This window comes from Panthera tigris, chromosome C1, assembly GCF_018350195.1.
Source record: "Panthera tigris isolate Pti1 chromosome C1, P.tigris_Pti1_mat1.1, whole genome shotgun sequence".
In the NCBI taxonomy this organism is placed as follows: Eukaryota; Metazoa; Chordata; class Mammalia; order Carnivora; family Felidae; genus Panthera; species Panthera tigris.
The window spans coordinates 27,601,423-27,628,846 of NC_056667.1; the positions used below are offsets into that span (position 1 = coordinate 27,601,423).

General features: G+C 54.9%; 1 protein-coding gene across 5 annotated transcripts; it reads left to right on the forward strand.

Moving 5' to 3' along the window:
- Positions 1 to 3,520: 3,520 nt before the first annotated feature.
- Positions 3,521 to 27,120, forward strand: MAP7D1 (MAP7 domain containing 1). 5 transcript variants are annotated; one of them, XM_042996495.1, is made up of 18 exons: positions 3,521 to 3,843; positions 17,470 to 17,820; positions 18,021 to 18,089; positions 19,148 to 19,311; positions 20,041 to 20,155; positions 21,597 to 21,707; positions 22,864 to 22,986; positions 23,083 to 23,249; positions 23,352 to 23,494; positions 24,034 to 24,362; positions 24,648 to 24,825; positions 24,913 to 25,051; positions 25,185 to 25,289; positions 25,562 to 25,615; positions 25,805 to 25,847; positions 25,950 to 26,040; positions 26,162 to 26,355; positions 26,524 to 27,120. In XM_042996495.1, exons 1-18 carry the CDS (start codon positions 3,798 to 3,800, stop codon positions 26,532 to 26,534), a joined length of 2,433 nt encoding a protein of 810 aa, XP_042852429.1. In that variant the 5' UTR covers positions 3,521 to 3,797; the 3' UTR covers positions 26,535 to 27,120. The 5 variants fall into 5 exon arrangements, with proteins under 5 accessions (XP_042852429.1, XP_042852431.1, XP_042852428.1 ...); XM_042996497.1 differs by having other exon boundaries at positions 24,675 to 24,825; XM_042996494.1 differs by having other exon boundaries at positions 22,864 to 23,249.
- The last annotated feature ends 304 nt before the right edge of the window (positions 27,121 to 27,424 follow it).

Below are 27,424 nucleotides of genomic sequence, written 5' to 3' on the forward strand. Positions count from 1 at the left end.
AGGGCTCTCGGTACAGCTCCCATCATTCCCAAATCCCAATCCTTCTCAACCACTGCTCAGGGCCAGACATCTCAGAACACTAGGCACCTACTCCTCACCCTTGTCTCCTTCTCCCTAGAAAAGAATGTAGCAGGGACAGCTTCCCATTCCTAGCAGGGGCTCTAGGCAAAGACCCTTCCCAGGAATCCCAAACAGTGAGCCTGTTCGGTCCTGTATCTGAGTTCCTCCCCCTCCAGTCAGTCCCTGTCCCTTCCTGTCTCCAAGCTGGTGGGAGGGAGGCCTTATTGCCGCTGGTGTCACCACTGCCCTTGAGGACATTCCCCACCCTCAGCCTCGAGGAGTGGGCCTGGAGGGCTCCCCAGGAGAGTGGTATGGGTCTCTAACCCATTCACCATGCTGTGCCTTGGGGTGGGGTGGGAGTGAGAGTCTGGTGTCTGTTCTCTCTGCTGCCCCCAGTATGAGGCCCCTCCCACTTCCTATTTTGTGAGTGTGGAGGCAGCCTCCTGGGCCTTCCTCCTGATTCATATCTCTGTGTCAAATCTCCCAGTGATTTCCTTCACCCCTCCATCAGTTTCGTCCTGGACCCTGCCCCACCAAACCCAGGAGGTTGTAAATGCTCTTGCTCCTGCCCTCCCCCTGGGGGATCGGGAAGGGGACTTATTTCTGATCTCTGCCCCCTAGCCCAAGCCCAGCCTCGTGGTGAGAGGAACAGCTCATTCGTGCCTGTTTCCGAGGAGGAGGGACTGCCCTGGGTGGTAATGGAGTCACAGGGGAGCCAACAGAGTTCCTTGCCCCTCATCAAAGCGGGCAAGGCATCCTATTGGGGCTTCAGTCCTTGATATTTTAAGTATCTCACTTCTTCCTTCTCTGGGATGTCTAATATATGGGGGTAGAGGCACGTGAGGCTCCCAGATGCTGTCATCCAGCCCCAAACTTGGAGAGACACACATACTCTAAACCTTCTCAGTTGCTAGCACTTGGGACCTGCCAGGGATCCTGATCAGTCAGGGACTAAATGGAGAGGAGCCCACTCCATCTCTCCGTTTGTTTGCTTTGACTTAATCACAGGACACTGGTGCACGCACTCCTGGTTCCCCTTAGCCATCCTCCCAAGACTCATCCTGGACCCATCAACTGTACAGGAAGCCTTCTGGGGCTGGCTGGGAGAAACGTCCATCAGGTTGGCTAACTCCCAGATGGTCTGCTGGTCCCCACCACTAGCATCTTGTGAGGGGGTACGGGCGCCTCCACCCTCAGTCTAGAGAAGAGTTCCTCTGCGTTGGCACTGTCGACATTTTGGGCCTAATGATGCTTTGTTCTGAGCATTGTAGGATGTTAAACAGCATCTCTGGTGTCTAAGAACTAGATGCCAGTGATACCCCCAGTTCTGACAACCAAAAGTTCCCCTAAATATTGCCAAATGTTCTCTGGGGGACAAAATTGCCTCTGGTTGAGAATGACTGACATAGGCTAATACCACACACTGTCTCTTTGCCATGAGTTCCTCAAAGTCAGTCCCGGATCATTAGACACAACAGAGAATTTCCAGTTCTAAAGCAGTGCTCACCCCTCCCCTTGCAAAGAAACTTTCACGACTCCCCACGGTCGTCATCTACATGATGTCAATTGGCATTCAGACCCTCTTATATAGACCATCCCTGGCCTCTCTTTTCATCTTTAGCTACCGTTTATTTCCTCCTCCACTACTCTTGAGGTCTAGCTAATGAAGGTATCTCACTGTTCCCACCCTCACTGAAGACCCAGGTTGTTCACCCTCAAGATCTACCCTAGAGGGCTCTCCCCCTGTTGGGTTTCGTTCATGAATCCTGGCTCAGGGTAGGCCTGTTCAATTCTGGAAAATGCAGGCCCTGAGGCCTCTGACCTCATAAAGAGCAGTCCTGGACTCCATCATCCACATGGTCCCCTCACTTTGCAGATGGGATGGCTGACAACAGAGATCTGCTCCTCCTCCTTTAAGCATAAAAGTCTGCTTTTATGCTTAAAACTCCACCATCATCATCATCATCATCATCATCATCATCATCTTTATTTATTGCACACATTTTATATGCCAGGCTCTGTGCTAAGCATCTCATTTGCATTGCCTTATTTAAACTTTACAATGACCCCATGATACCTCATGGTACTATCATTTTCCTGATTTTATAGGCGAGCAGACTGGGTTTCAGAAAAGTTAAGACACTAGCTTAACGTCAGCAGCTCCATTTGCAGGCTTTCCATCATCATCATGTTCTAATGATTTGGGGCCAGAGGGAGCACTATTCCCTCCCCCACCCTTCCAAGAGAGTTTAGGTCCCCAACTACTCACTCCTCCTAGTCAGGCTGCTCCCAGGTTGCCTGAGACCCAGACCCTTTTGTCCCTCAACCCCCCTTGAAATGGCTGCTTTCTGGAGCTGTTCAAAGAAGAAGACACTGGCGGGAAAGAGGGGCAGGAGGCTTGCATCTCACTGGACCTAATCTCTGGACAATGGAGAACCAGAGAACTGACCTTCTGGAGGTCAGGACAAAGGGCAGGGAGGGGGTGGCAGGGCTCAGCTGTGCCTCCTCGTTCCTCCCCTCTGTCAATCCCTGCAGCACCATCATCGATCCACCTTTCCCAGCAAGCTCCCCCCTCGCTTCTCAGGCTGGCCAGACTTGGCTTGAGGCCCCACCTCCGCTGGCACCAACAAGGGGATTGGGGGATCCACCGCGAAGAGCTTGTGAGCAGGACTATTTGGGGGAGGGGAGTCAGAAGAGGCTTACTGCCTCCTCGACAGGCCACAGGGAAGAAAATCCTTCCGGGGAGATCGGAGGGGTCGCCCGATAGGGGTGGGGGAGGTTCAGGGCCAAGACCACCCAGTTTGGAGCTGGGAGGGACCCAGCAGATTAGAGACCTGAGTAAAGCATTGGTGCAGGCCTGTAATTACCCCGGAGGAGCAGGGAAGACACCAACCATAGGATACTGGAGGAAGGGCAGCAGCAAGGTTCCGGGCCTCTCCCATCTCAGCCATCCCCAGGAGAGAGAAAGCAGAGTCCTTTTAGGGGTCTCCTTGGGACCCTCCTTCAGGTCTCTCCACACCCCCGGGGTGGATTTGGTTTGAGGTGGGGTTGGGGGAGAATTTGGATTTGAAGCTAGCGCCAAGGCCCCGGGGCCCCGGAGCCGGAGCCTCCAGGTTCCAGGGTGGTATTGGGGGCTCCCATGCCCGCTCCCCTCGACTCCCCCCAGTCCTAGCCGCGGGTGAGTCACCGGAGCGCTCCCTACATAGTCTTCTCTCGCTGTGGCGCGTACCAACGCGCGGCCGCAGGGGGAGTCACAGGGACCCGCGTCCTCAGGGAGCCGTGGCGTCCCCTCCGCCACGGCCGCAGGAGAGGCGTCCCCAGCTCGAGGGCCCGCGCTCCAGGGCGGAGGTGGGGCGGGGCGCGCGGGGCGGGCGCGCGGCGGCTCGGTCCCTGGACGCTGAGGCGGAGACCTCCCCGCGTCGTACTTGGTACGCGCCAGCGGGGAGGCCAGGCCCAGCCCCGGCGGTACAATAGGGTTGGGCCGCGGCCGGGACTGGGCCGGCGCCGGGCAGGGAGAGGGATCGCTGCCGGATCCGACAGCCACTGGGCGCCCGGCGACTCCGAGCCTCGCAGGCCACCAGCCGAGCCAGCCCCGACCTTCCCCGGAGCGCCCCCGCCTCCGAGTCTTGCCCGCCGGGCCGGGCCGGGCGTGATGCACCGTGGGACCCCTGTTCTGGCCGCTGGCCGCCGCCGCCGCCGCCGCTGAGACCCCCAAGACCCCCAGTGACGCCGCAGCCATGGAGAGCGGCTCACATGCAGAGCCGGGTGCGGGCGCACCCCCAGGTATGCCGGGATCCACGCACCGGAGAGATGGGGGGAGGTCGCGGGGCCTCAGGAAGGCCGAGGAGAAGGCCAACCCGCTGGGCGGAGACCCCTCCCCCGCCGCGCCCTCTGACCACTTGGAAGTTTAAAAATAAAGGCTGCAGCGGCGGCGGCTCGGGGCCACCGACGCATCCTCTGACAGCTGCCCCCTCCCCCACTCTGGGCGCTGGGACGCACTGGGCGGCGGGATCCGCGAGGACCCCGCGCCCGAGTTGCTGGAGAGACCCTTCTGCCCCGACCCAGTGCCACCTCGGTTTCTCCTCCTGCACCCCCTCCCTGACCCACCCCAGGCCCTGATGATCCTTTTCAATTGAGCTGGGACGTCTATCCCCCACTTCATCCCAGGTGGGGAAGTGTGACCCCAGCCTGAATGTGTGTGTTGGGGGTCCAGATTCTCAGGCCTGGAGCCCTGCATACCGAAACTTAGGCCCTGGCGCCCCGCGACGCCCAGGCCCTGGCCCAGACCTCGCCCCCACCCCATCCCTCCAGCTGCCGCGCAAAGGGCCTGTTGCTGCTGCGGGCCGGCCGGGAGTGGAGGGGAGGGCAGGGGGAGGTCTCTAGCTGCGGCTGCCAAGTAACCCGCCGGATAAAGACGAGGGGGAGGGGGAGGCGGCATTGTTTGGGGCGAGGGCGGGAGCTGGGAGGTGGGCCGCCTCCTCTGCAGCCTGGCCTACTCCGGAGCCCACCCAGCCCGATTTGGGGAGGAAGGGGACAGAAGTAAATCTGCGTATCCGGCCACCCTCCTTCCTACCCTCTTTAGGCCTGAGTCTCTCTCGAGAATGAGGTGAAGGCTCAAGGCCGCACTCCCGGGACCTGCCACATCATTCCTCACTCAGCCTGAGGCTCTGGATGCCTACCCCCGCCCCCCTACACACACTCCAGGCCCCAGACCATCAAAGCTACCCTCCCCTCCCCTCACCCCACCAACCACCAGTGCCCTGGACTTCTGCAAATCCCATTCGGATCTGGGAGCAGCTGATGAGGGGGTGGGGACAGGTTTCTGGTTGGGCCTGGTGTCGGAGGGAGGGATTTCTTTTTCTCTTTCTTCCTGGAAGGGGAGGGAAGAACATGATTACTGAGGACCCAAGTTCCGTTCCCACTGACTCAGGGGGGAGGCGGCCCCAACCTCACACCTCCATAGAGTCCTAGAGCCTAATCCCTGCCACCTCCCTGACCCCTGCGGCGTAGGCCCAGCATGAAACAGTGTCTGTGGGTGCGGAGAGCCCAAGAGGAGGCGGCACAGCTTGGCTGTGGGTGGGCTCCTCCCCATGCCAGCGTGGGTGCTTCCAGGGGACCGTGTGGGTGTGGGAGCTGGAAGGCGCAGGTGGGGGAGGGGGCTATCAGACTGTTGTGGTCTAGGAGGTTTGTAGCCTGTGCTGGAACAGTGGCACTTGGGTCAGTCTTGTCTCTCCTGAGCCTGAGAGGGGACACCCAGGGAGTCCTAGACTGGATCCATTTCATCTGCTTATTGGCTGTCTGCATCAGAGGGGCGCAGGCACTGATGTGTACATTGGGGCCTGAATGGGCCTGATTACTGGGCTGCAGATGAGGGCCTGAGTGAGAGTCTAGTTTAGAATTAGGGCACTTGGGTGGGATGCCAGGACTGAATATGAAGGCATGGAGGGGGACATGCTTGGCTATACCGCCGGGCCTGAGGGGGCCTGCATGCAGGGTCCTGGGTTGGGAAGACTCTTCTATACACAGGACCTAGACAGAGTTACAGGAGAACCTAGATCAGGCTGGTGGCTGATCCCTACACACAGAGAAGGTGAAGGTGACAGGAACCCCCTATAAGCCAAGGGCACTAAAGGTGGTGCCCGTGGCACGTACCCTGTCAAGTTTGAGGCATGGGGCTGCGACACTGAATGCACATGGCACGATCCCAGCCATCTTTGAGTGCCCTTTGCACCCTGAGCATTACTAGGAGGCAACATGGAGTAGGGGACAGGTGCGGACTGGAGCAAGTGACTTGCCTCCTCCAGCCACAGTTTATGCCCCTGGAAAATGGAGGTCATGTTATCAAACCTTGTGGGGTTAATGTGAGGGTTAGAGATGATGTACTAAAGGAAACTGGCACAGAGACGCCCGCAATACAGTATTATTACCATTATTGTGGTTATGCTCATCAGAACTGGTGCCAACAGGGAGGTACAAAATATGGGGGAGGTGAGGACAGGAATTGGGAGCTGGTTTGCTTAAGAATGTAGACTCTGGAATCAAACAGTTTAAGTTTCCCCTTCATTACTTACTGCTGTGCGGCCTCAGGTAAGTTGCTTAACCCGAGTCTTAAATTTTCCCATCTATAAAATGAGAATAGTGCCAGAAATTATCTCATGGAGATATTGGGATCATTAAATCAGATGAACACATGACACACTTAGCCCTGGCACATAGTTAGTGCTCAGTAAACTCTAACTATTTGTTTCTTTTGTTTATTGTCTTTAATTCCTTTGGAGGCCTGAGGAGGAGGTGTGATTAATTAGAATTTCAGGAGGTCAGTATGAGACAGAGGGCCAGGGAGAGGGGAGTTCTAGATACACATGAGCCAGGGTGTATCGGGGGGACAGAGGGGCCCCTGTGCTTGAGGTAGGGCAGTGGAAGCAGGAGAGAGACCCAGGAGGTGCGTGCAGACAGTCATCCAGCACAACATAGTGATGCCTGCCATGTGCTGGCTATGCAGATGGCAGAGAAGTGAATCAGACAGAGTCACTAGCCTCTGGGAGCTCCTGACCCAGTGACGGAAGGCGATGTGTTCACTGTAGGGGAACCCAGGTATAAGGGTGATACAATGGTCAGTGGGCTCTACTTGTGGAAGGCTTCACAGAGGAGGCATTTGAAGTGGACCTAAAAGGATGAGTAGAAGTTAGCGAGACTGACACAACGAGCTGTCTCTACATATAGCAGCCAGCCTAGCTGGTGCCTCTCACTGACAGCTTCGTCCCTGCTTGGGCCACTGGGCCCAGTAAATGAGGCCTCTAATGAGCCCCTAATGTGCAGTCACGCATATGCAAACGAGGAGGAAGGGGCATCAGGCCAGTTTACTCCCCCTTTCCCTCAGGATGGGCATCAGCTGTTGGTGGGGCAGGGCCGAGGGAGGGGGAATGAGCTGAAAGCAGGGCCCCAACTGGAGTGGCGGCACTTGAGAGCGGCCAGGGCAGGTCTCGGGTCTACCAAGGCTGGAAGTTAGGCCGCAAGCAGCAGGAAGCCATGTCCTTGGTTCCCCACTGGGCCTTGGGACAAGTGAGGGAGCCAAGGAGCCAGGCCCAGATAATGCAGCTTTGTTGGCTGTGGTAGCGCTGCCTGGCACCCCGGGGCACAGCCTTCAGCATCTCCTCCACCACCCCTCAGCTGCAGCTCTGCCCTGAGGGGAGCAGAGAGCATGGTAGGGGGTACATAGCATGGTATTGCTACCTCCATCAGTGCTCCTCACCAATAGGAGGAGATTCAGGCTCTTACGAGGGATAAGTCCAACTTATCTCCAGCCTCCTATTTATTAAGGGCCTTCTCTGTGCCAGGCATGATGCTTAGCCTGTCATGTGCGTTGTCTCATTTGATCCTCAAAACAATCCTTGAGTAGGGCCTAATGTTATCCTCCTTTTACAGATGAGGATCAGAGAGGAAAGTCACTTGCCTAAAGTCTCACAGCTAGGAACTGACAGAGGCAGGATTTGAACCCAGGTCCATCTGGCTCTAAAGCCTCTGCACCAAACCTCAAGACTGAACTACTGTGGCTGAGCCAGCCAGTGATAGAGTCTGACATGCTTCCCTTGCATGACTGATCTTGGCATCTTGGCATCTTGGTCTTAGGGACCCCATGATCCATTCTCTGGCAGGCATAGTAGAGCCAGCAGAGCCCTGGGTCCCCTGTGCATCTTGCCCGGTTGGAGTCTGAGTAAGTCAGCTCAGAAGGAGGCCCTGGACCCAGGCAGTAGGGACAGTGCAGCCAGCAGGCCATCCCCAGGCCCCTGCCCTGAGCATGTAGGCCCCAGCCCGGGCAGCCCTGCTGAGGCTGAGGGAGGACCCGTGGTGGGGCCTGAGCTGCGGGATGGGGTCATTTCCTGCCGCCTAAAATAACAGGAAGTGGGTGCTCCTGATTGGAGGCTGGGAACAATGGCCGCCAACCAGGCCAGAGAGCTCCTTCAGATCTGCGGTCTCAGTTGTGATCCCGGCTTTATCATCCACAGAGGCCCGAGGCCTGGCCCCAGTGCCCTGCCGCTAAGGGCCTGTGGCCCAGGTCCTGAGGACTGCTGGAGCAGGCTGCCCCGCTCTCTGAGCTGGCTCAGCTCTACACTGGCCGGGAGTAATGCTGCCCCCTAAGGGTCCCCTCTGTCCCAGCCCGGCAATAAGGCATATCGCAGAGTCTGTCCTTCCTGCCTTCCCCTGCCCCATCCTCCCAGATCAGATCTTTCCAGGAGGGGAAACCCAGGAGGCTGTACCCCTTTGAGTGAAGGTACAGACTGTCATGCCGATTCAGGCCCAAATCCCAGCTTTGCTACTCACCAGCTGTGTGATTTAAGCAAGTGTCTTAATCTCTCTGAATCTATTTCTTCATTTGTCAAATGGGTTAATAACATCTGCTTCATAGGATTGTGGGTAAAGAAGAAAGGGACTGATGCGTTTAAAGTGTTTAACTGTGCCTGACACAGCATTAGCTATTGCTGGTGTTAACAGGACTTTCCCCTGGCCTGGGTAAAGGAGTGCCCAGAAGGGGCAGGGCAGAAGCGACCTGGAATGGGGCTGTATACGTGTGCCGGGAACATTGTGTCTCTGAGTGCTGTGTGGGTCTCTGAGGCTTCATCTGTGCCTCAGAGGGATGCCTGGCTCCGTGTGTGTGTCTGTGTGTATCTGTGTGTCTGTCGAGTTCCAAATCCCACTAAGTCTGACTCCTGTGTATATAGGAGGGAGAGAGAGAAGGGAGAAAAGAATTTGTTCTGTCTCTCACCATTGTTCAGGCTCCGTTCACTTTGTCTGAGTCTCTCTCTCTCTCTCTCTCTCTCTCTCTCTCTCTGTGGTATGTATTCTGTCTCTATGGGTCTTTGCCCCTCGGTTGGCCTTGCCATCTTCATTTGTCTGCCACCCGAGGAGCTGCTGTGAGAGCCGGAAGGCTCTGGCTACAGGTGCCCATCTCTGTCTTGCTTCCTCTCTCTGCCTCCCCATGCTCCCCACCCAGGGGTGCTGTCCATGCACCCCCCTCTGCTAGCTCTCCTCTGGGCACTCCTTTGCTCTGACCCCTGGAGGAAGGCCACTCTCCCCCCATCTCCTGCCCAGGTGCCTCACTTCCTGTCTCCTGGTGGCCAGCCTGGGCAGGAGCCCGCCTTATCCTGCATTCCTGCCCTCTGAGCTCAGTGCCTACATGCCGCACCTGCACCCTTCGCCATCTTGGGGGGAACCTCCCTGGGGGAACCACCGAATCACTTCCTTCTTCAGAGAACAGGCAAGGTGATGTGACGCCTACCAGAAACACTGTGACATAAGGGTTCTGTCATCAGATAGCCTTGGGTTCAAATCCTACCTCTGATGCTGACATGAGTAATTCACTGAACTTGTCTGAGTAAGTTTTCTCACCTGTGAAAGGGGGGCCATCCATAGAACTTTCCTTTTAGAGCTGTCATAAGGATGAAATGAGATGAGGGAAAGTACCTGGCATACGGTAGAGCTTCAGTACCTTAGCTTGTTTCCCTTCCTGGGTTTAGTTGCCCGCAGGGCGCACACAGGGCTCCGGTATGAGCAGGACCTTTAGGGTTCAGAGAGGTGAGGCTTTGGAGCAGCTCGGGGTTTGACTCTGTGCTGGCTAGGTGGCTTTCCACAGTACCCCCATCCCGCCCATGCGTTTATCCATCCGTGTGTTCATTAAACAGACACAGAACCCCTGCTCTGTGCCGGCAGGTCCTATGTGAGGCCCTGGGCTGGAAGAAGGCATATGACCCAGTCCCTTCTCTCCATGATCTCCCACGCTGGCAGGGACAGGGGCAGCAGGCAAACAGAAGAACCAGACTGAGTTATCAGTGTTGTGAGAGGAATATTTGGCCCAGCAGCAGTTGTTGGTATGGAAGGAGGGAAGGACCAGAGGAAAGGGACTGCCAGCTCCCAGAGGGTGGAGATGGGGCGTAAGCAGGCACCCTGAGACATGTGACACACCCTCTGAGAGACTTGGCCCGGATCTTTCTGCAGACCCCACACGCGGTCCCTCTTGGGGCTCTTGAGAAGATAAGACTTTCTGTGACCCTGTGATCAGCTCCTACACCTTTGCCCTGCTGGTGCTCTTTGTGCCAAGAAATAAATACAAACTATCTGTCTCTTATCCAGTTCTTAGCAAATACTTCTAGTAGATATCAGCAAAGCAAAATAAAACTAACAGTAACTAAAACCTCACAATTTGACCCAGGCCAAAAATAAAGTGCGATGGCCGAAGGATCACATTTGATGAGTGAAAGTGGCAATAATCAGAAATTGGTTTAACCATACCAAATAATTTATTTGGCTTACTATGATTTGTTCTGGGTAACCCTGTCCCAGTGGCATTTCGTCAGTGTTGGCATACTTCTGAGGAAAATATTTGTATTTCGGGTCAATAGTCCACCAGGTCAAAAGAAGAGATCCAAACGTCCTGTTTGCCTCTCGAGAAGTCTTTCTTAAAATTTTTTTTAATGCTTATTTATTTTCGAGAGAGAAACAGAGAGACAGAGCACGAGAGGGGCAGAAGGAGAGGGAGACACAGAATCCGAAGCAGCTCCAGGCTCTGAGCTGTCAGCACAGAGCCTGACGTGGGGCTCGAACTCAGGAACCATGAGATCATGACCTGAGCTGAAGTCAGACGCTTAACCGACTGAGCCACCCAGGCGCCCCTCTTGAGAAGTCTTTCTTGTTGAGCTGCTGGAGTCAAACACTCATTATTATTATTTTTAACTTCTACCTGAGTGCCTCATCCAGGAAACTGCCCAAATGCAACTGAGATGGTGTTGTTTTGCTTCCCTTCAAGTGTTTATCCCTTTGCAATAAATTGCCACGTGGATTTACTCCTTTTCTGTTTGTTTTTGTTTCTTGTTTTTTTTGTTTTGTTTTGTTTTTTGTTATTGTTGTTTTGGCTCCTGAACAGGTACTCCTTTATTTATTTATTTTTAATTATTGGCCTCCTTTTTTTTTTTTTTTGTTTAAATGTAGTTAATTTACTTTAAGTAATCTCTACACCAAACGTGGAGCCCAAACTCACAACCCTGAGATCAGGAGTTGCATGCTCTTCTGACTGAGCCAGCCAGGCGCCCTGGATTTACTCTTTATTAGAGTAAAAATCTCCTTCTCTTGCACTGCGTTAGGCCAGGGTGGCTTTCTGGTATGGCATTTTATTCTCGTTCAGCAGCATCTCATGACTGTGTCTCCATGTACTTGGCACTCTGGTGGCTGCTACTGGTGCGGCAGTGAGCAAAACAGACATGGCCTAGCCCTTGTCGGGCTTCCTCCCAGTCTAAGGGGAGGCTGACAATAACAAGAGAGGCCCACAAAGAAGTTTGAAGTTGTATTAGTCACAGTGCTCCAAACAAGAGGCACACGAAGCCATGAAGGAATTTGTCCTGATCAGAGAAGCCAGGGAAGACTTCCCTGAGGAAATGGTGTCTGAGCTAAGATCTGGAGGCTAAATGAGGTTTAACCAAGAAAAGGGCAGGGGCTCCTGGGTCGCTTAGTCAGTTAAACGTGCAACTTCGGCTCAGATCATGATCTCATGGTTCGTGAGTTCGAGCCCCGTGTCAGGCTCTGTGCTGACAGCTCAGAGCCTGGAGCCTGTCTCCCTCCTCCCCTCCCCTCCCTGACTCATGCTCCATCTCTCTCTCTCTCTCTCTCAAAAATAAATAAAACACTTAAAAAAATAAGCGTAGCAAGAGCATATGCAAAGTCCCTGTGGCAGGAGGGAGTATGAATGGTTACCAGAATCAGAAGGTGAGTATAGGAGGAGCACAGAAAGCAAGTGGGGAACATGCAGAAGAGATTTAAGAGGTACAGGAGATGGGGACAGGGACTTCAGACTATGCCAGACTTGTAGTTTGCACTCAAGAATTCTGTTTTTATCTTTAGAGCAATGAGAAGCCACTGGGAGGTTTCAGGTGTCTAAAAGTACCGTGATCAGGTTCACATTTGGAAACAATTACTCTGGCTGCTCAGTAGAGAGCAGAGTGAAAACGGGTGGTGGGGAGAGCAGTGGGAAGACGTTGTAGTCATCCAGGTAAGAGAGATGCTGATATCAGCCAAGGTGGAGTCTGTTGATTATTTCATTCAACAGATAGCTGTGGAGCACCTATGTGCCAGCCCTGTTGGTCTTAGGGTTACGACAGCTAACAAAACAGACACACATGTGTGCCTTCATGGAGGTTATCTTCTAGAGATGGGAGACAGTGTTACAATGGTGTTAATACTTGAGAGAAAAATAGTGTTGGAAAGAAAACGTACCATTGGAGAGGGGAAGGAGACTTCTATTGCAGTTTGTAATTTTAAATAGGGTCAGGGAGGGTGTAAGTGAGAAGTGACATTGAAGTAAGGGCATGAAGGAGAGGAGGGAGTGAGACACGCTGAATCTGGGCGCAGAGAATTCTCAGCAGAGAGCAACAGCAAGTGCATAGCCCTGCAGCAGGGGAATGCCTGGAACAGTGGCTGGAAGAGCCCGATGCAGACCTCAAACTCAGGAACCCACAAGATCGCAACCTGAGCTGAAGTCGGACGCTTAACTAACTGAGCCACCCAGGCGCCCCTGATCTTATTTTTAAACGGAATCACTCTGCTGCTGTGTTGAGAAAAGTTGAAAGGGGAACAAAGAATGGCAGTAGGGAGTCCTTATTTAATTTTATTTTTAAGATTTTATTTTTTAGGGGCGCCTGGGTGGCTCAGTCGGTTAAGCATCCGACTTCGGCTCAGGTCATGATCTCGTGGTCCGTGAGTTCGAGCCTCGTGTCTGGCTCTGTGCTGACGGCTCAGAGCCTGGAGCCTGTTTCAGATTCTGTGTCTCCCTCTCTCTCTGACCTTCCCCCATTCATGCTCTGTCTCTCTCTGTCTCAAAAATGAATAAACGTTAAAAAAAAATTTTTTTTTAAAGATTTTATTTTTTAAATCAATCTCTCCACCCAACATGGGGCTTGAACTTACAACCCTGAGATCAAGTTGCAAGCCCTGCCACTGAGCCAGACAGGCACCCCAGCAGGGAGTCTTTATAGGGGATGACAGTGGCTGAACCAAGATGACAGAAGTGGAGATGGTGAGAAGTGATTGGATTCAGGACATACTTTGCACACAGAGCCAGAAAGATTTACTGAGAGATTAGATGTGGGATGTGAGATAAGAAAAGACTCTACAATGACTCCCAAGATTTTTGGCCTGAGGACGGGGTTGCCCTTGGTTGAGATGGGGAAAACAGGGAGGAGCAGGGCTCTGGGAGGAAGATCGGGAGCTCAGGTGGGAATGTGTTAAAGCCGAGGTGTCTGTAAGACATGCAGGGGTGTCAAATAGGGAGTTGTATGAGCGAAACTGGAGCTCAAGGGAGAGGTCTGGGCTGGAGATACAAACTCGGTTGTCATCAGCAGAGCAATGGTATTTAAAGCCATGAGTCTGGATGAGGTCACCAAGGGAGTACATGCAGATGGAAAAGAGATGAACTCCTCCACTGAGCCCCGGGGCACCGGGCGCTAAGAGGTTAGGCAATTAAAGACGGATCTGCAAAAGGGACTGAGGAGTCAATGGCTAGCAAGGTAGAAGGAACGCCAGGAAAAGTGTGTTGTCTCCACAGCCCAGTCCAGAAAGTGTTCAAGGAGCAGCGAGGGATCGTCTGTGTCAAATGCAGCCCACAGGTTAGCAAACCGGGGACTGAGAAACGGCTGCTGCTTTCACAGTGTGGAGGTCATTGGTGGCCTTGAGAAGAGCAGTGTCATGGAGCAGCAGGGATGAAGGCCTGACCCAAGCAGACTCTTGTAGCAGAGATTTGGGAGAAGTGGACAGAGTCGTCTGGGCAGGTGCCGTTTCCTGAGCCCCTGCCAGGTGCCCGAGATGATGTACCCACTCGCTGTTGGAACCAACATCTCCGTGGGGAAACTGCAGCTCAGACAGGCTCAGGACTTGCCCCAGGTCCCACAGCAGAGCTGGGATTTCCCACCCAGGCCTATTTGACTCTGAAGCCTAAGATCTTTCTACTCCACTGCATCTGACACTTGAGGGCTGGTCCTCCCAGGCCTCATCCCTCCACCTCCTCCCAAGCTGCACCCGGCTACCCAGGACCTAGTTGGAGATTCACTGTCTTGCCTGGTGGGTGTGATTTGCCTAGGTGTAGACAAACATCCACCCACCAGTTTTCCTTGCAACACCCGTAGCACGCACAGATGCTAGAAGAATGACAGTAAACAGGCCTCACCCTCAGCCTTCAAGCTGAGTACTTCACACACCTAAGCTTTTTGGTTCCAGATGGCCCTGGGTTCAAATCCTGCCTCTGCCACACACTATTTTTCTTTTTTTTTTTTTAATTTTATTTTTTCAATTTACATCCAAATTAGCATACAGTGCAACAACGATTTCAGGAGTAGATTCCTTAATACCCCTTCCCCATTTAGCCCATCCCCCCTCCCCCACCCCTCTAGTAACCCTCTGTTTGTTCTCCATATTTGAGTCTCTTATGTTTGGTCCCCCTCCCTGTTTTTACATTATTTTTGCTTCCCTTCCCTTATGTTCATCTGTTTTGTCTCTTAAAGTCCTCATATGAGTGAAGTCATATGATTTTTGTCTTTCTCTGACTGACTAATTTCACCTAGCATAATACCCTCCAGTTCCATCCACATAGTTGCAAATGGCAAGATTTCATTCTTTTTGATTGCCAAGTGATACTCCATTGTATATATATACTACATCTTCTTTATCCATTCATTAATCCATTGATGGACATTTGGGCTCTTTCCATACTTTGGCTATTGTTGCTAGTGCTGCTATAAACATGGGGGTGCATGTGCCCCTTCGAAACAGCACACCTGTATCCCTTGGATAAATGCCTAGTAGTGAAATTGCTGGGTCATAGGGTAGTTCTATTTTTAATTTTTTGAGGAACCTCCATCCTGTTTTCCAGAGTGGCTGCACCAGCTTGCATTCCCATGCCACATGCTATTTCTATGACCCTGGGCAAATCACTTGGTGGGATAAGCTTTGACTGTCTCATCTGTATAACGGGGGTAAGAATCTCTACCTCTCAGAGCTCATATAAGGATGCAGGATAGGAATGCAGAGGGCTAGCTTAGTCCCTGGGATGCAGTAAGCGCTGAGTGATAGCTGCTAATTTTCTTGCCCACTGGAGTTGGAAAGGAGTTTGTGGGTGGCTGGGAAGTAGACTAATAGTAGCCAGGCAGCCTTCCGAAGCTGGTGTGGGGAAAGCTGGGTGGGCCGTCACGGAGCCTAGAGGCTGGCAGACTTTTATGGGCCCTTAGGGACACAGGGCCTCTGCTGGGGCTCTCGCCTGAGCCTAGGAAGCTGCAAGGGAAGGAATGAGGGGAAAACTGTGATCCTCAGATTTGGTTGCATAACACATACTACTTCGTACTGCCTTAAACAGAGACAGGAGGCTGTGATTGCTGAGAGCACAGACGCTGGTGACAGGTGCCGGGTTCAAGTCCAGACTCCTTCACTTACCAGCTGAGTGACCTCAAATTGCTTTACTTTTTCCCATCCGTAAAAAAAGATATTTATAGTGTCTCCTGCCTAAGTATTTTCAGTAAGGACTAAAACGAGTATCTGTAAACTGCTTTGAATATAGGAAGCTCTTAAAATATACGTAACTGTTAAAAGGTTATCGTTAGCACTAAAATCACAATCTTGCGAGGTAGGTACTATCCCCACAGGAACTGTGGCACAGAGAGGGTGTGTAACTAGCCCAAGGTCACACAGTTAATGGGGAAGCCAGAATTCACATTCAGATAGTCTGCCTTCAGAGCTCACATTCAGTCACTGGATACCTGTCTCCCTGGAAAAGGTACCCACAGTCCCAAACGTGACTCCTTGGGAGTGTCCTCTCCCTACACACACATTGTCACCCACAGGGATGGGGAGTTTGCCACCTCCTGAGAGGACCAGATTTCCCAGAGGAGAGCACTTAGTCTGGTAGTTTGCTCTGGTAAGAGCGAAAAATGCTTCCTTAGACTCACCTTCCCGTGCTCCCTGCTCTCTAAGCCCAGGTTCAGTGGCTGTATCCCTTTGTTCCCTTCAGCGCTCAGAGGGTAGCAGCAGATGTCAACAGGACTTTTTGCAGAGCTTTATGTGACCCACAGGGAAAGGGCAGGAAGTGTTTGCTGGCACGTGAATCATGCCAGGTGCTTCATTGACATCCCTGCTAGCTTGGGCTCATTATCCCCATTTTACAGATAGGAAAACAGAGACTTAAAGAGGTTGAATGGCTTCCCCAAGGTTACCTGCTGGGGAAGCATGCCCTCCTTTCCTGTGTTGGGGTGGTAAAATCAGAATTGGGCCTTCATCTGACGGATTCCAAAACCTGTCTCTCAACTCTCCATAACATGCATGTGCTCACATGTGTACATATTCACGTACATACCAAATCATGTGGCTTCCTTACTTGGCACTGTGCTGTCTTTTACAGGGATCTTGAAATATTATTGTCTCAATAAAATTTTTATTTTAATGTTAATTTATTTTTGAAAGAAAGAAACACACACAGCATGAGCAGGGGAGGGGCAGAGATAGAGAGAGGGAGACACAGAATCCAAAGTAGGCTCCAGGCTCTGAGCTGTCAGCATCAGCATAGGACCCGAAGCGGAGCTCAAACTCACGGATTGCAAGATCATGACCTGAGCTGAAGTCAGACGCTCAACTGACTGAGCCGCCCTGAAATATTATTATCTTAAAAGAAGAAATCTACGTGTGTTTGGGAAAGGAAAAAAAGATTACAAAGTGAAAGTAGCTGGTTGCCCCGCCCCCACATTGGGGCTTTAGCAACATGGCCTCCCACTTGTGCCCAGACTCATGGCCTTCCTCTTGGCCAGTCCCCTGTGCCCAGCACTGGCACTTCTGTGTACCAGACCTTGGGTTGGGCACCGTGACCCCGAAGTGAAGCAGAAAGAGGCGGGAGGCAGATGTGACCATTTGGTGCACCAAGTGCTACCAACTTTCTCTTGGTTTTTCCAGTACACCCTGCTCCCTCCTGCTCCTTTGCAAATACTCTTTTCTTTGCCAGAACCCTCTCCCCTTTGCTTTGCCAACTCCAGGTCACCCTTTAGCTCTTGGCTTGGTTGTTACTTCTTCAGGAAGCCCCCTAAATGCAGGTTAACCATCTCTGCTGGGTTACCCTCCGACATAGTACTTACTTATTCTATGCTGTGATTGCCTAGCTCTTTATCTGTCTACCTGCTAGAAGGTAGGTTCCACGGAGGCAGGGACCATGGCTGTTTTCTCAGCACGATATCATTAGTATCTGGACCAGGGCCTGGTACACAGAAGGAACTCAATAAACATGTTGCGTGAATGAATGAAGGAGTCACTTGGATGAGGGAGAGAGCTCCGTGTTGGACTGAGGGCACGGCTGTGCTATCTCACTCTCTCTCTTCTCTTGTGTTGGTCTTCCAGCTGTGGCAGCCAGGACCCCCCCAGAGCCAAGACCTTCTCCTGAAGGTGACCCCTCCCCACCGCCGCCACCACCACCGATGTCCACCCTGGTCCCTGACACTCCCCCAGACACCCCACCTGCCATGAAGAATGCCGCTAGCTCTAAGCAGCTCCCACTGGAACCAGAGAGCCCCACAGGGCCAGTGGGGCCTAGGTCAGCCCCCCAGCAGGAAGAATCCCCTTTCTCAGAAGGGAAGAGCAGGGCACCCACCCCACCAGCCACAGGCCCCCGGGATTCCAGACCTCCTCGAAGGAGCAGCCAGCCATCCCCGACGGCGGTGCAAGCCTCTGACAGCCCTCCCGCCAAGCAAGGTATGTATGATGTGCCCAGTCCTGGGCCCAACTCCTTGGCTCAGGCTTCCGGGCACGGATGATGCCACTGGACGGAATCTCCTGGGCCCAGGAGGAGATGGGGAACAAGATGGGGATGAGGCCTGGGGGAGGGCCCTGAGGCTGACTCCCCATTTGGGGGGAGCCTCTGACCTAAGTCTGTTCTCATTCCCTTGTCTAAGATGTAAAGAAGGCAGGAGAGAGACACAAGCTGGCAAAGGAGCGGCGAGAAGAACGAGCCAAGTACCTGGGTGAGTGTTGGGGAAGCGTCATCATCCCCACTATCCTCGCCATCAGCCTCTTATCCACAGCACTAACACTTCTGAATGCTTCATTACGTGCACTGTGCCAAGAGCAGTACGTGCATTATCTCATTATCTCAATGGGTCTCTCGACCCTTCCTGAGGATGGGAAAACAGAGGCTCAGAGAGGTGAAATCATTTTCCTCAGCTGCACAACTAGAGAATACCTGATATTCAGACCCAGAAGCCTGACCTCACCCTCAATCCCGTGCTCTTTTTTTTTTTTTTTTTTAATTTATTCATTTTGAGAGGTGGGGGAAGGGGCAGAGAGAGAGGGAGAGAAAGAATCCGAAGGAGGCTCCATGTGGTAGGCATAGAGCCCTACATGGGGCTTGATCTCACGACTGTGTGTGACCTGAGCTGGAATTAAGAGTCGGAAGCTTAGGGGCGCCTGGGTGGCTCAGTCCGTTGGGCAACCGACTTCGGCTCAGGTCATGATCTCGCGGTCCGTGAGTTCGAGCCCCACGTTGGACTCTGTGCTGACAGCTCAGGGCCTGGAGCCTGTTTCAGATTCTGTGTCTTCCTCTCTCTCTGACCTTCCCCCATTCATGCTCTCTCTCTGTCTCTAAAATGAATAAACGTTAAAAAAAAAAAAAAAAAAAAAGAGTTGGAAGCTTAACCAACCGAGCCACCCAGGCCGCCCTCAGTCCCGTGCTCTTAATCACAATTTATGAAAATCTGTCCAGCAGGCTCCAAAGTCAGACAGGCCCTAAGGAACTCATTTCTCCTTTAGCACTGAGAGACCATGAGGCCAATGGGGGAGAAAGAGACCTTCCATCAGGGAAATCTTGCTTCTGAGACCTGAGCCTGCCTTCAGAAAGCCCTTCAGTTTGGTGGGGGGGAGCCTGGGGGCAGAGGCATCTCCCCTCCCAAGCAGGCAGGAGAAAGACCCACCCGGGGACACAGTAACCGGGAGGGCCACCCAGTTGGAGGAGACAGGCTTGGCCTGACTGCAGCAGAACCTCTCACCCCCCCACCCTCCCCCCGCCGGGGCTCCTTTCCCACAGCGGCCAAGAAAGCAGTGTGGCTGGAGAAGGAGGAGAAGGCCAAGGCGTTGCGGGAGAAGCAGCTCCAGGAGCGCCGCCGGAGGCTGGAGGAGCAGAGGCTCAAAGCCGAGCAACGCCGCGCGGCCCTCGAGGAGCGGCAGCGGCAGAAGCTGGAGAAAAACAAGGTGCGTGCGTGCTGACTTCTGGCCGGGCACGCATGGCCTGTGTACACGTGTGTGTGTCCACACATCCGTGTTCATGCCTCTGTGTCATCCGTGCCCACACGGTAATGTCTGTGTTCGTATCTGCCGTCATGTCCCTGAGCGCACAATCTGGGCACCCGTGCGGCCGCAGACGCACTTGGTTCTGTGCATGCTGGGGTGGGCACCTGTAACCGTATGCTGTCAGTGCGAGTGTCTGTGTGTGTGTCCCGTGTGTGCATGTATGCAGAGGCGTGTCTATGTGAGTGTGCTGAGTTCCAGGACATGAGGAGCGCCCTGGCTTGTGCACTGGTGAGGAAAGGAAGGAAAAGGTGGCCCGGTCTTGCCAGGGGGCCCTCAGGCTAAAGGGAAAACATAGTCCCGAGGTCAGGACCCTCAGTGCCAGGGGGGACACGGCCCTCCCTGGGAGCCCCAGGGCAGGGGAAGTCCCACCCCATCCTCAGAGAAACAGCTCATACATCCAGGAAATGACTCAAGAACAGTGAAAAGCTCCCCAAGAACAAGTTGGAAGGGATCTGTTACAAATGGCCTTTAATCATAGCAAGCATTCAGTAACCTTGGTTACCTGCAATGAGTCAGGGAAAACTTCTTGGGTGGGGGAGGCTTTGTCACAGGCGAGAGAAGGGGCCTTTCTCCCAGGTATGATGGATGATTCTGAGCCCAGACCTCTCTCCTCTCCCCTCTCCCCACCAGGAGCGCTATGAAGCGGCCATCCAGAGGTCAGTGAAGAAGACATGGGCCGAAATCCGGCAGCAGCGCTGGTCCTGGGCAGGAGCCCTGCACCACAGCTCCCCAGGACATAAGACCAGTGAGTGGGCTGGAGGGCCTAGTGAGTGGGTGGGTGGGGCTGGGGCCTGACGAGTGGGGACAGGGACCAGCGTTGGTGCCAGGGGCTGGCAGCACCCTGCAGCAGGTATGCCTTGCTTCACACGACCTGTGTCTTCTCGAATGACCTTGTAAACCAAATTGTCCCTTCCCGAGGACTTCTGCTATCAAGTCAGAGGTGAATTCTCTTCATTTGGTTTGCTCTTCAAACCTCTGTCACTTTAGATTAGCCTTCTTTGCTCCCATTATTACTATCGGTTGATGATACAGAAAAGAACACTTTAATGCCTTGCAGACACTGGGTATTTAAGAAAACTACCACCCCCTTGTGTACCTGTCTTGGGAGGCAGATTTGTGTTTCTGAGTTTTCTTCATGTCGGGCCATCAGGATTGGGGTCTGATTCTTTGCTGGCATGTATGTACCACCGTGTTTGAATGTCTTTACGTAACAGCAGAGTTCAGTATTTCCAGCTGTGGACCTTCTGGTGTATGTGCTCGTGGATATGTGTGTGTTGTATGTCAAAATATGTGTTTGTTTGTTTGCCTTGGTGTGTTTATGGCCTTGTGTACCTCAGTGAGGGCTCCCAAGTCAGACGGAACTGGGTTAGGATCCCAGCTCTGGCACTTGCGGTGTGACCTCTAACATCTCGATGTCACTTTCTTCGCCTGTAAGATGGGGATAACGATACTACTTGCCTCCGAGGTTGTAGGTAGATGTTTGGGAGGATCAAGTGAGGTAACATGTGTGTGGTGCCCAGCACAGTGCCTGGTACATGGTAAGCATCCAACAAACGTTAGCTGTTACGAATACCGTGATTCAGTTGCTTTGATGTGTTTGTGCCTGTGTGCATCTGGGTCCGACCCATTATCTGTCTGTGTTTGTGTTTCTGTATCTGTGCATGTCTGCACACACATGTGCATGTGGAAGTGTACTTTCACTCTACACGCCCCTGCATGTCTTTGTCTTTGTGTGCCCGTACGAACGTGTGGATTTGTGCGAGTGACTGTGACTCGGGGTTCTTCTGTTTAGGAATGTCTGCATTTGTCCGGGTACGTGGGTGTGGTAGCCATAGCGCCTTGGCAGGGCAGTGCCAGCAAGCGCCGACACCGGGTGGCTGTGGGGGAGGGGTTGCAGCGCCCAGCCCCAGGGAATGGCTTCCTGGCCAGGAAGACTATAGTTTCTCTAGTTCTGCTCCGTCCCCTTCCTCTGTTCCTTCTCCATTGGCTCCCCCAATCCAGGTTGTCTCTGGTCACCTATCCCCCATCCCCTCCTCCCAGAGCCAAGTCCGCCTTCTCCTCCCCTTCCTAGCCTGCCCACTCTTCCCTCTCCCACCCTGCCCGCGGAGCATCCTGCATGGAAGGCCTCAGTGCCCCCCCTGGCTCCTGTCCGGCCCGGCCCTAATGCCGTGTCTTTTCCCCTCCAGGTGGGAGCAGGTGCTCCGTGTCGGCAGTAAACCTGCCTAAACACGTGGACTCTATAATCAACAAGCGGCTCTCAAAGTCCTCTGCCACGCTCTGGAACTCCCCCAGTAGAAGTAAGAGAAGGCCCAGCCCTCCTCCCTCCAGAGCCCCTTGTAGCCCCCACCAAGCCTCTTCCAGAGCTCAGCAAGAACCCCAGATCCCAGGAACCCTCACATACTCCAGGTCTCCATCCCCATTCTACCCCACCCAGGGCTCTGCACCCCTCAGGAGAGCCGGGTGTATGGGTCTGGACCCTGAGGACAGAGATGTGCTCTGCAGGGGAGGAGAACAGAGACAAAGAGCAGTGTCCCAGCAGACAGAAGGCCTGGCTGGGGCCTCAAGAGCAGGTGGAGGTGGGGGTGGGGGTGGTGTTGGGGGTAGGGGTGGAGAGTGGGAATGGGCAGGCAGCCTCATCTCCAACCACAGCCAGCTGGCCTAGGCCCGCCTTAGGCAGGTGGCCTTGCCCCCAAGTACCAGACTAGCCTGGGTGCTGTGTGTGCAGAGCGGGCCCCTTATTCTGGCTCTACCCTGGGGGGCCCAAACGACCCCGCCCTCTCTGCCTTCAGAGCCCTAGCCATGGCCTCAGCTGGCTCCAGAGTTGTGGGCAACTAGGGTGGCATGGCCCCTGTGTTCCTACCATGCCCTGGTGCTCACATGTGAAGGGGCCATGGTAGGAGTTATTTATAAGTTTCTCCAGCTTTTATTTGGTTGTTCTGTTGCCTAGCAACCAAATCAGCTGCTGTACCAACTCCACCTGACTGAGGCTTAAAAATAACCCAGCAGCTGAGGGGACAGAGCAGGGTGGCCCAGGCCAGCCAAACCCCCTAGCAGCCTCTCTCTGGCATGGGACACCCCTCAGTCAGGAGCACAAGGACCCTCACTGTCCCCCATCCATGGACCCATGCAACCCCAGGCCAGCCCTCTGATAACAGGAGGTGCAGGGTGCTACAGTGGGACGCAGGAGTGGGCAGGGTCTGTCACCTAGGGAAAGTGGTAGAGGGGGCCCTCAAGCCATGCAGGGCATTGCCCTGGGAAGCATCTTGTTGCCTGGGTCTGCAGTGAAGGTCAGGCCCCAGAGCAGACAAATGTGGCTCCACCGGACTGGGGTGAGGGTCCTGGGGAAGCCTCTCTGGGCCTAGCAGGGGGACGACGGCACCTGACAGTTCCCTGCGCTTCTGCCTCCCTGCTGCGACCCCCAGCGGTAACCCGCTTCTGGCATTCTCCCTCTAGATCGCAGCCTGCAGCTCAGCGCGTGGGAGAGCAGCATCGTGGACCGTCTGATGACACCCACCCTCTCCTTCCTGGCACGGAGTCGCAGTGCGGTCACACTGCCCCGCAACGGCCGGGATCAGGGTAGGGGCAGCGGCCCTGGGAGAGCCCCCACGAGGGGCGGGACAGGGGCCAGATTCGCTCGTGGGCCGCGCCCCGACCGCACTCATCCCTCTGCAGCCGTGCCCGTGTGCCCGCGCTCGGCCTCCGCCAGCCCCCTCACGCCGCCGAGCAGCGCCCCTCGAAGCGTGCACCGCTGCGCCCCAGCTGGGGAGCGCGGGGAGCGCCGCAAGCCCAGCGCCGGGGGCAGCCCGGCCCAGGTCCGCCGCCGGCCTGAAGCCTCGCCGGTGAGTGGGCGGCACGCAGGGGTGGCGCAGGGAGCCGGCCAGGCCGGGGGAGCGCGGCGCCGTCAACTTCTGGTCCCCGCTCTCCTTCCCCCTCCTTATCAGGTGCAGAAAAAGGAGAAGAAGGACAAGGAGCGGGAAAATGAAAAGGAGAAGAGTGCCCTGGCCCGGGAGCGCAGCCTCAAGAAGCGCCAGTCACTGCCTGCGTCTCCGCGCCCGCGCCTCTCTGCCGGCAACGCCGAGCTCAGGTGGGCACACACAGTGGTGCTTGCACATCACCAGGCCATCCATCCATCCATCCATCCATTCACAAATATTTGTTGGGCACCCACTCCTAAAGTGAAAATGAAAGCTCTTTGAGGGCAGATTTGTTCTGTTTTATACGAGTGTTTGGATGGCTGAAGTACAGTAGCACCTAGAACAGTGCCTGGCATTTGGTAAGCAGTCAACAAATACCTGCTGAATGCATGAACTGGACCCGCCAGGTACTGTTCTGAGGGCTGAGGACACATTGATGAGCCAAACCAGGGCTGGTTCTTGCTCTTTTCAATCTTCCTGGCTATTGGTGAGACAGACAGTAATCAAAGACTCACAAATGAGGATGTGATCACGAACTGGGATATGCTCTAAAAGGAAATAATCTGGTTCTGTGAGAGCATATAAGGTGGGCAGGGCTGAGCCAGCCCAGTGGGGAGAGGGGGATACTTCCCTGAGGAAATGACATGCTCAGAGCGTGCGTAAGTGTGTGGCTGCTGTGCTCAGGGCCTAACTTTTCCTTTTCTCTCAGTCCCAAAGGCAAGGCTCGGCCATCCTCTCCCTCCACATCCTGGCACAGGCCTGCCTCCCCCTGCCCCAGCCCAGGGCCAGGCCACGCTCTGCCCCCCAAACCACCGTCCCCTCGGGGCACCACTGCATCACCCAAGGGGCGGGTTCGGAGGAAGGACGAGGCAAAGGAGAGCCTCAGTTCGGCAGGACCTGTGGACAAGAACCAGAACAAGGGCAAGACCAGTGACGAGAAGGAGCCAGCAGCCCCTGCCTCACCGGCTCCCTCACCTGTGCCCTCCCCCACCCCAGCCCAGCCCCAGAAGGAGCAGCCCACAGCCGACATCCCTGCAGGTGGGTTGCCAGGGAAGCCAACTTTGCCTGTGAGGCGGAGGTGGTCAGAGATATGGGCCCAGGGGTGCCTGGGGACTGGGTGTTGGCAGACAGGCAGAGGAGGTTCTTGCCCTCAGCAGGTCTAGGCCCAGAACACAGGCCAGAGAGGAGAACCACACCACTCTGAGTTGATGGCAGAAGTTGGGTGGGTGGGTCTCCCTGAGGTCCAGGAAGCAGGGGCATGCAGTGGTGATGGAGGTGCCTGAGCTGGTATGTGCTGACTCCTGGTCCTGGATCCCACTCCAGATACTGCTGTCCTGACCTCACCCCCAGCCCCTGCTCCACCAGCGACCCCTAGCAAACCCATGGCGGGCACCACAGACCGAGAAGAGGCCACTCGACTCCTGGCTGAGAAGCGGCGCCAAGCACGGGAGCAGCGGGAGCGCGAGGAACAGGAGCGGAGGCTGCAAGCAGAAAGGGACAAGTGAGTCAACCCATGGGGACTGAAGGGGCCCTTATGGAGGCTGTGAAAGAACCGCAGGACGGAACCCGAGTTTCCTCTGTCCCCCAGGCGCATGCGAGAAGAGCAGCTGGCGCGGGAGGCCGAGGCTCGGGCCGAGAGGGAGGCGGAGGCCCGGAGGCGGGAGGAGCAGGAGGCCCGAGAGAAGGCGCAAGCAGAGCAGGAGGAGCAGGAGCGGCTGCAGAAGCAGGTGCCCCCGCGGGCCGGCTGGCGGGCGGGCGGTGCGGGGCTGGGTGTGGGCGCCTCCTGGTGGCGGGCTGGGGGGCTGGCCCGGAGGGAAGGCTGGAGTCCAGCTGCTTAAAGCTCGCGGGAACCTTGGGCAGAAAGAAGAGGCTGAAGCTCGGTCCCGGGAAGAAGCGGAGCGGCAGCGTCTGGAGCGGGAAAAGCACTTCCAGCGGGAGGAGCAGGAGCGGCAAGAGCGCAAAAAGGTCTGCAGAGCCGTGCTGTGTGCTTATGTGGGCGGGGCCATGCTCTGTGCTGGGTTCTGGCTTCAGTTACTGGGATAGTGGAGGCTGGGGGAGTGGGCCCTGCCTTGGGCTTGTAAAGGGTAGACCAAGAAGCAGGTGGGGTGAGTTCTGGTTCCTTGCCTGGAACGGACTGGTATGAGCTGGAAGGGCCCTGACAGGACGAGGGCCTGGCTGGTGGGAGGTTTAGGAATAGGGCAGCACTTGGGTCTAACTGATGTGGGGCGTCCCAACAGCGTCTGGAGGAGATAATGAAGAGGACTCGGAAGTCAGAAGCTGCTGAAACCAAGGTCAGGATTCCCCAAAGGCAGTGCTGGCAGCGGGGGGGGGGGGGGGGGGGGGGAGGAGGGCGATGGGTTTAGGAAAAGAGGTTGGGGGTGGGGCGCCCTCAGGGTCTGGGCTGGGAAAGCGAATTCAGCACCTCAGTCCCTTGGGGCCAGATATCCCTTGAGTCTGACTGCTCTTCCAATTCAAAGCAGAAGCTGGACAGAAAGGAGGCAAAAGCCAACAATTTCAGCCCAGGTAAATGCCCTGTTCCTCTCATCTCTGTCCCCTTGGCCACCCATCCTCAAACTTCCTGCTCTCCCCAGCCCCTAACTGATGGGCATTCCTTCCCTGTGATAGACCCTGTGAAAGCCGGGGAGGCTCGGCCCTCAGGGCTGCAGAAGGAGGCAGTGCAGAAAGAGGAGCTGGCCCCCCAGGAGCCTCAGTGGAGGTATCTGCTATGATCTGGATCCTGGGGGCCCTGGGCAGGGAGGCAGGATGACACTGGGGCTGTGGGGTGCCCGAGTGGTCCTGGGGTGGGAGGTGCCTGAGTGTTGGCCCTGCATCCACAGCCTGCCGAGCAAAGAGTCACCAGGATCCCTGGTGAACGGCCTGCAGCCTCTCCCTGCACACCAGGAGAATGGCTTCTCCCCTAAGGGGCCCTCTGGGGACAAGAGCCTGGGCCGAACGCCAGAGGCACTTCTGCCCTTCGCTGAGGCAGAAGCTTTCCTCAAGAAAGCTGTGGTACAGCCCCCACAGGTCACAGGTAGGGATCCCTGACTTTTCTCCCAGCAGCCTTCCTCAGACTCCCCAGCCCTGCCCTTTCTTCCAGCTCTGCCCCAGGCCCTCTCACGCTCCTCCCTGAAGACCCCCAGACATCTGGGCTAGGAGGCCTTGTTTGCCTTGACTGTTTCCCCTCCTGCTTTTCCCTCAGAAGTCCTTTAAGGGGTTGCCTTGGATCCAGGCATAGCTATGAGGGCTCCTCTGCATCATCTACCAGGAAGTCTGGAAGAGAAAGAGACAGAACAAAGCCGGAAGTGGCCTGGGCCCCTTGGGGTGGGTCCTCTGTTATTTTTAATCTGCACCTTATAGACTGATGTCTCTTTGGCTGGAGCCAGGCCCTGCCCCTCAGTGCATTCGTGTGCTCGCACGTGCGGACACCCCCCTCCCATACACACACATACACTCACAGCCTCTCTGGCCACCTCCCTTGGGGAAGGGCCGCCTGTAGTATTTGCCTTGGTTTGGTGGGGTACAGTGGATGTGAATACTGTAAATAGCTTGTGCTCAGACTCCTCTGCGTGGAGGGGGCGGGTGCAGGAGGCAGACCCTCCCAAGACTCCCTGGGGTGATCTTCCTCTCTCTATTTAACTGTAACTGAGGGGGAACCCAGGGCTGGGGCTGGGGGGGCACCTTGGGCCACAGAATACTGGTTGCTTTAGGGGTACCCGTGCCCCCTGCCCTCGCCTGGAATCAGTGTTATTGCATCTGATCAAACTTCTCCAGAAATAAAGTGAGAATAATTCTGCCAGTCCTGTCTATCCTTGGGGCTGGCGGTGGGTGGGAGCAGGTGCCTCCTGCATTCTCAGAACTTTAGGAGCCAGGGCCTGGCGATATCCACCCCTAGGTACCAGTCCTAGACCTCCTGCCTGTAGTCTCCATCTTGTCACGAATTCATCCATTTAACACATATGGTTCCAGGCAGTGGACTACATGCTAGGGATCCAGTACAGGAAAAGACGTAGCCTCTGTTCTCATGGAGTTTACAGTCTAGCAGGTGAGTGTCATGGACACTGAGTTGCCTATGCAACATCCATTCCCATTGCCCGAACAGA

Excerpts from the sequence above, each read along its gene's own strand:
- MAP7D1 (XM_042996494.1), top strand. The coding sequence starts at position 3,798 with ATGGAGAGCGGCTCACATGCAGAGCCGGGTGCGGGCGCACCCCCAG. Across the intron at positions 17,821-18,020 it reads CAGCCCTCCCGCCAAGCAAG|ATGTAAAGAAGGCAGGAGAG; the intron begins GTATGTATGATG and ends CCCTTGTCTAAG. Across the intron at positions 24,363-24,647 it reads CACAGCCGACATCCCTGCAG|ATACTGCTGTCCTGACCTCA; the intron begins GTGGGTTGCCAG and ends ATCCCACTCCAG.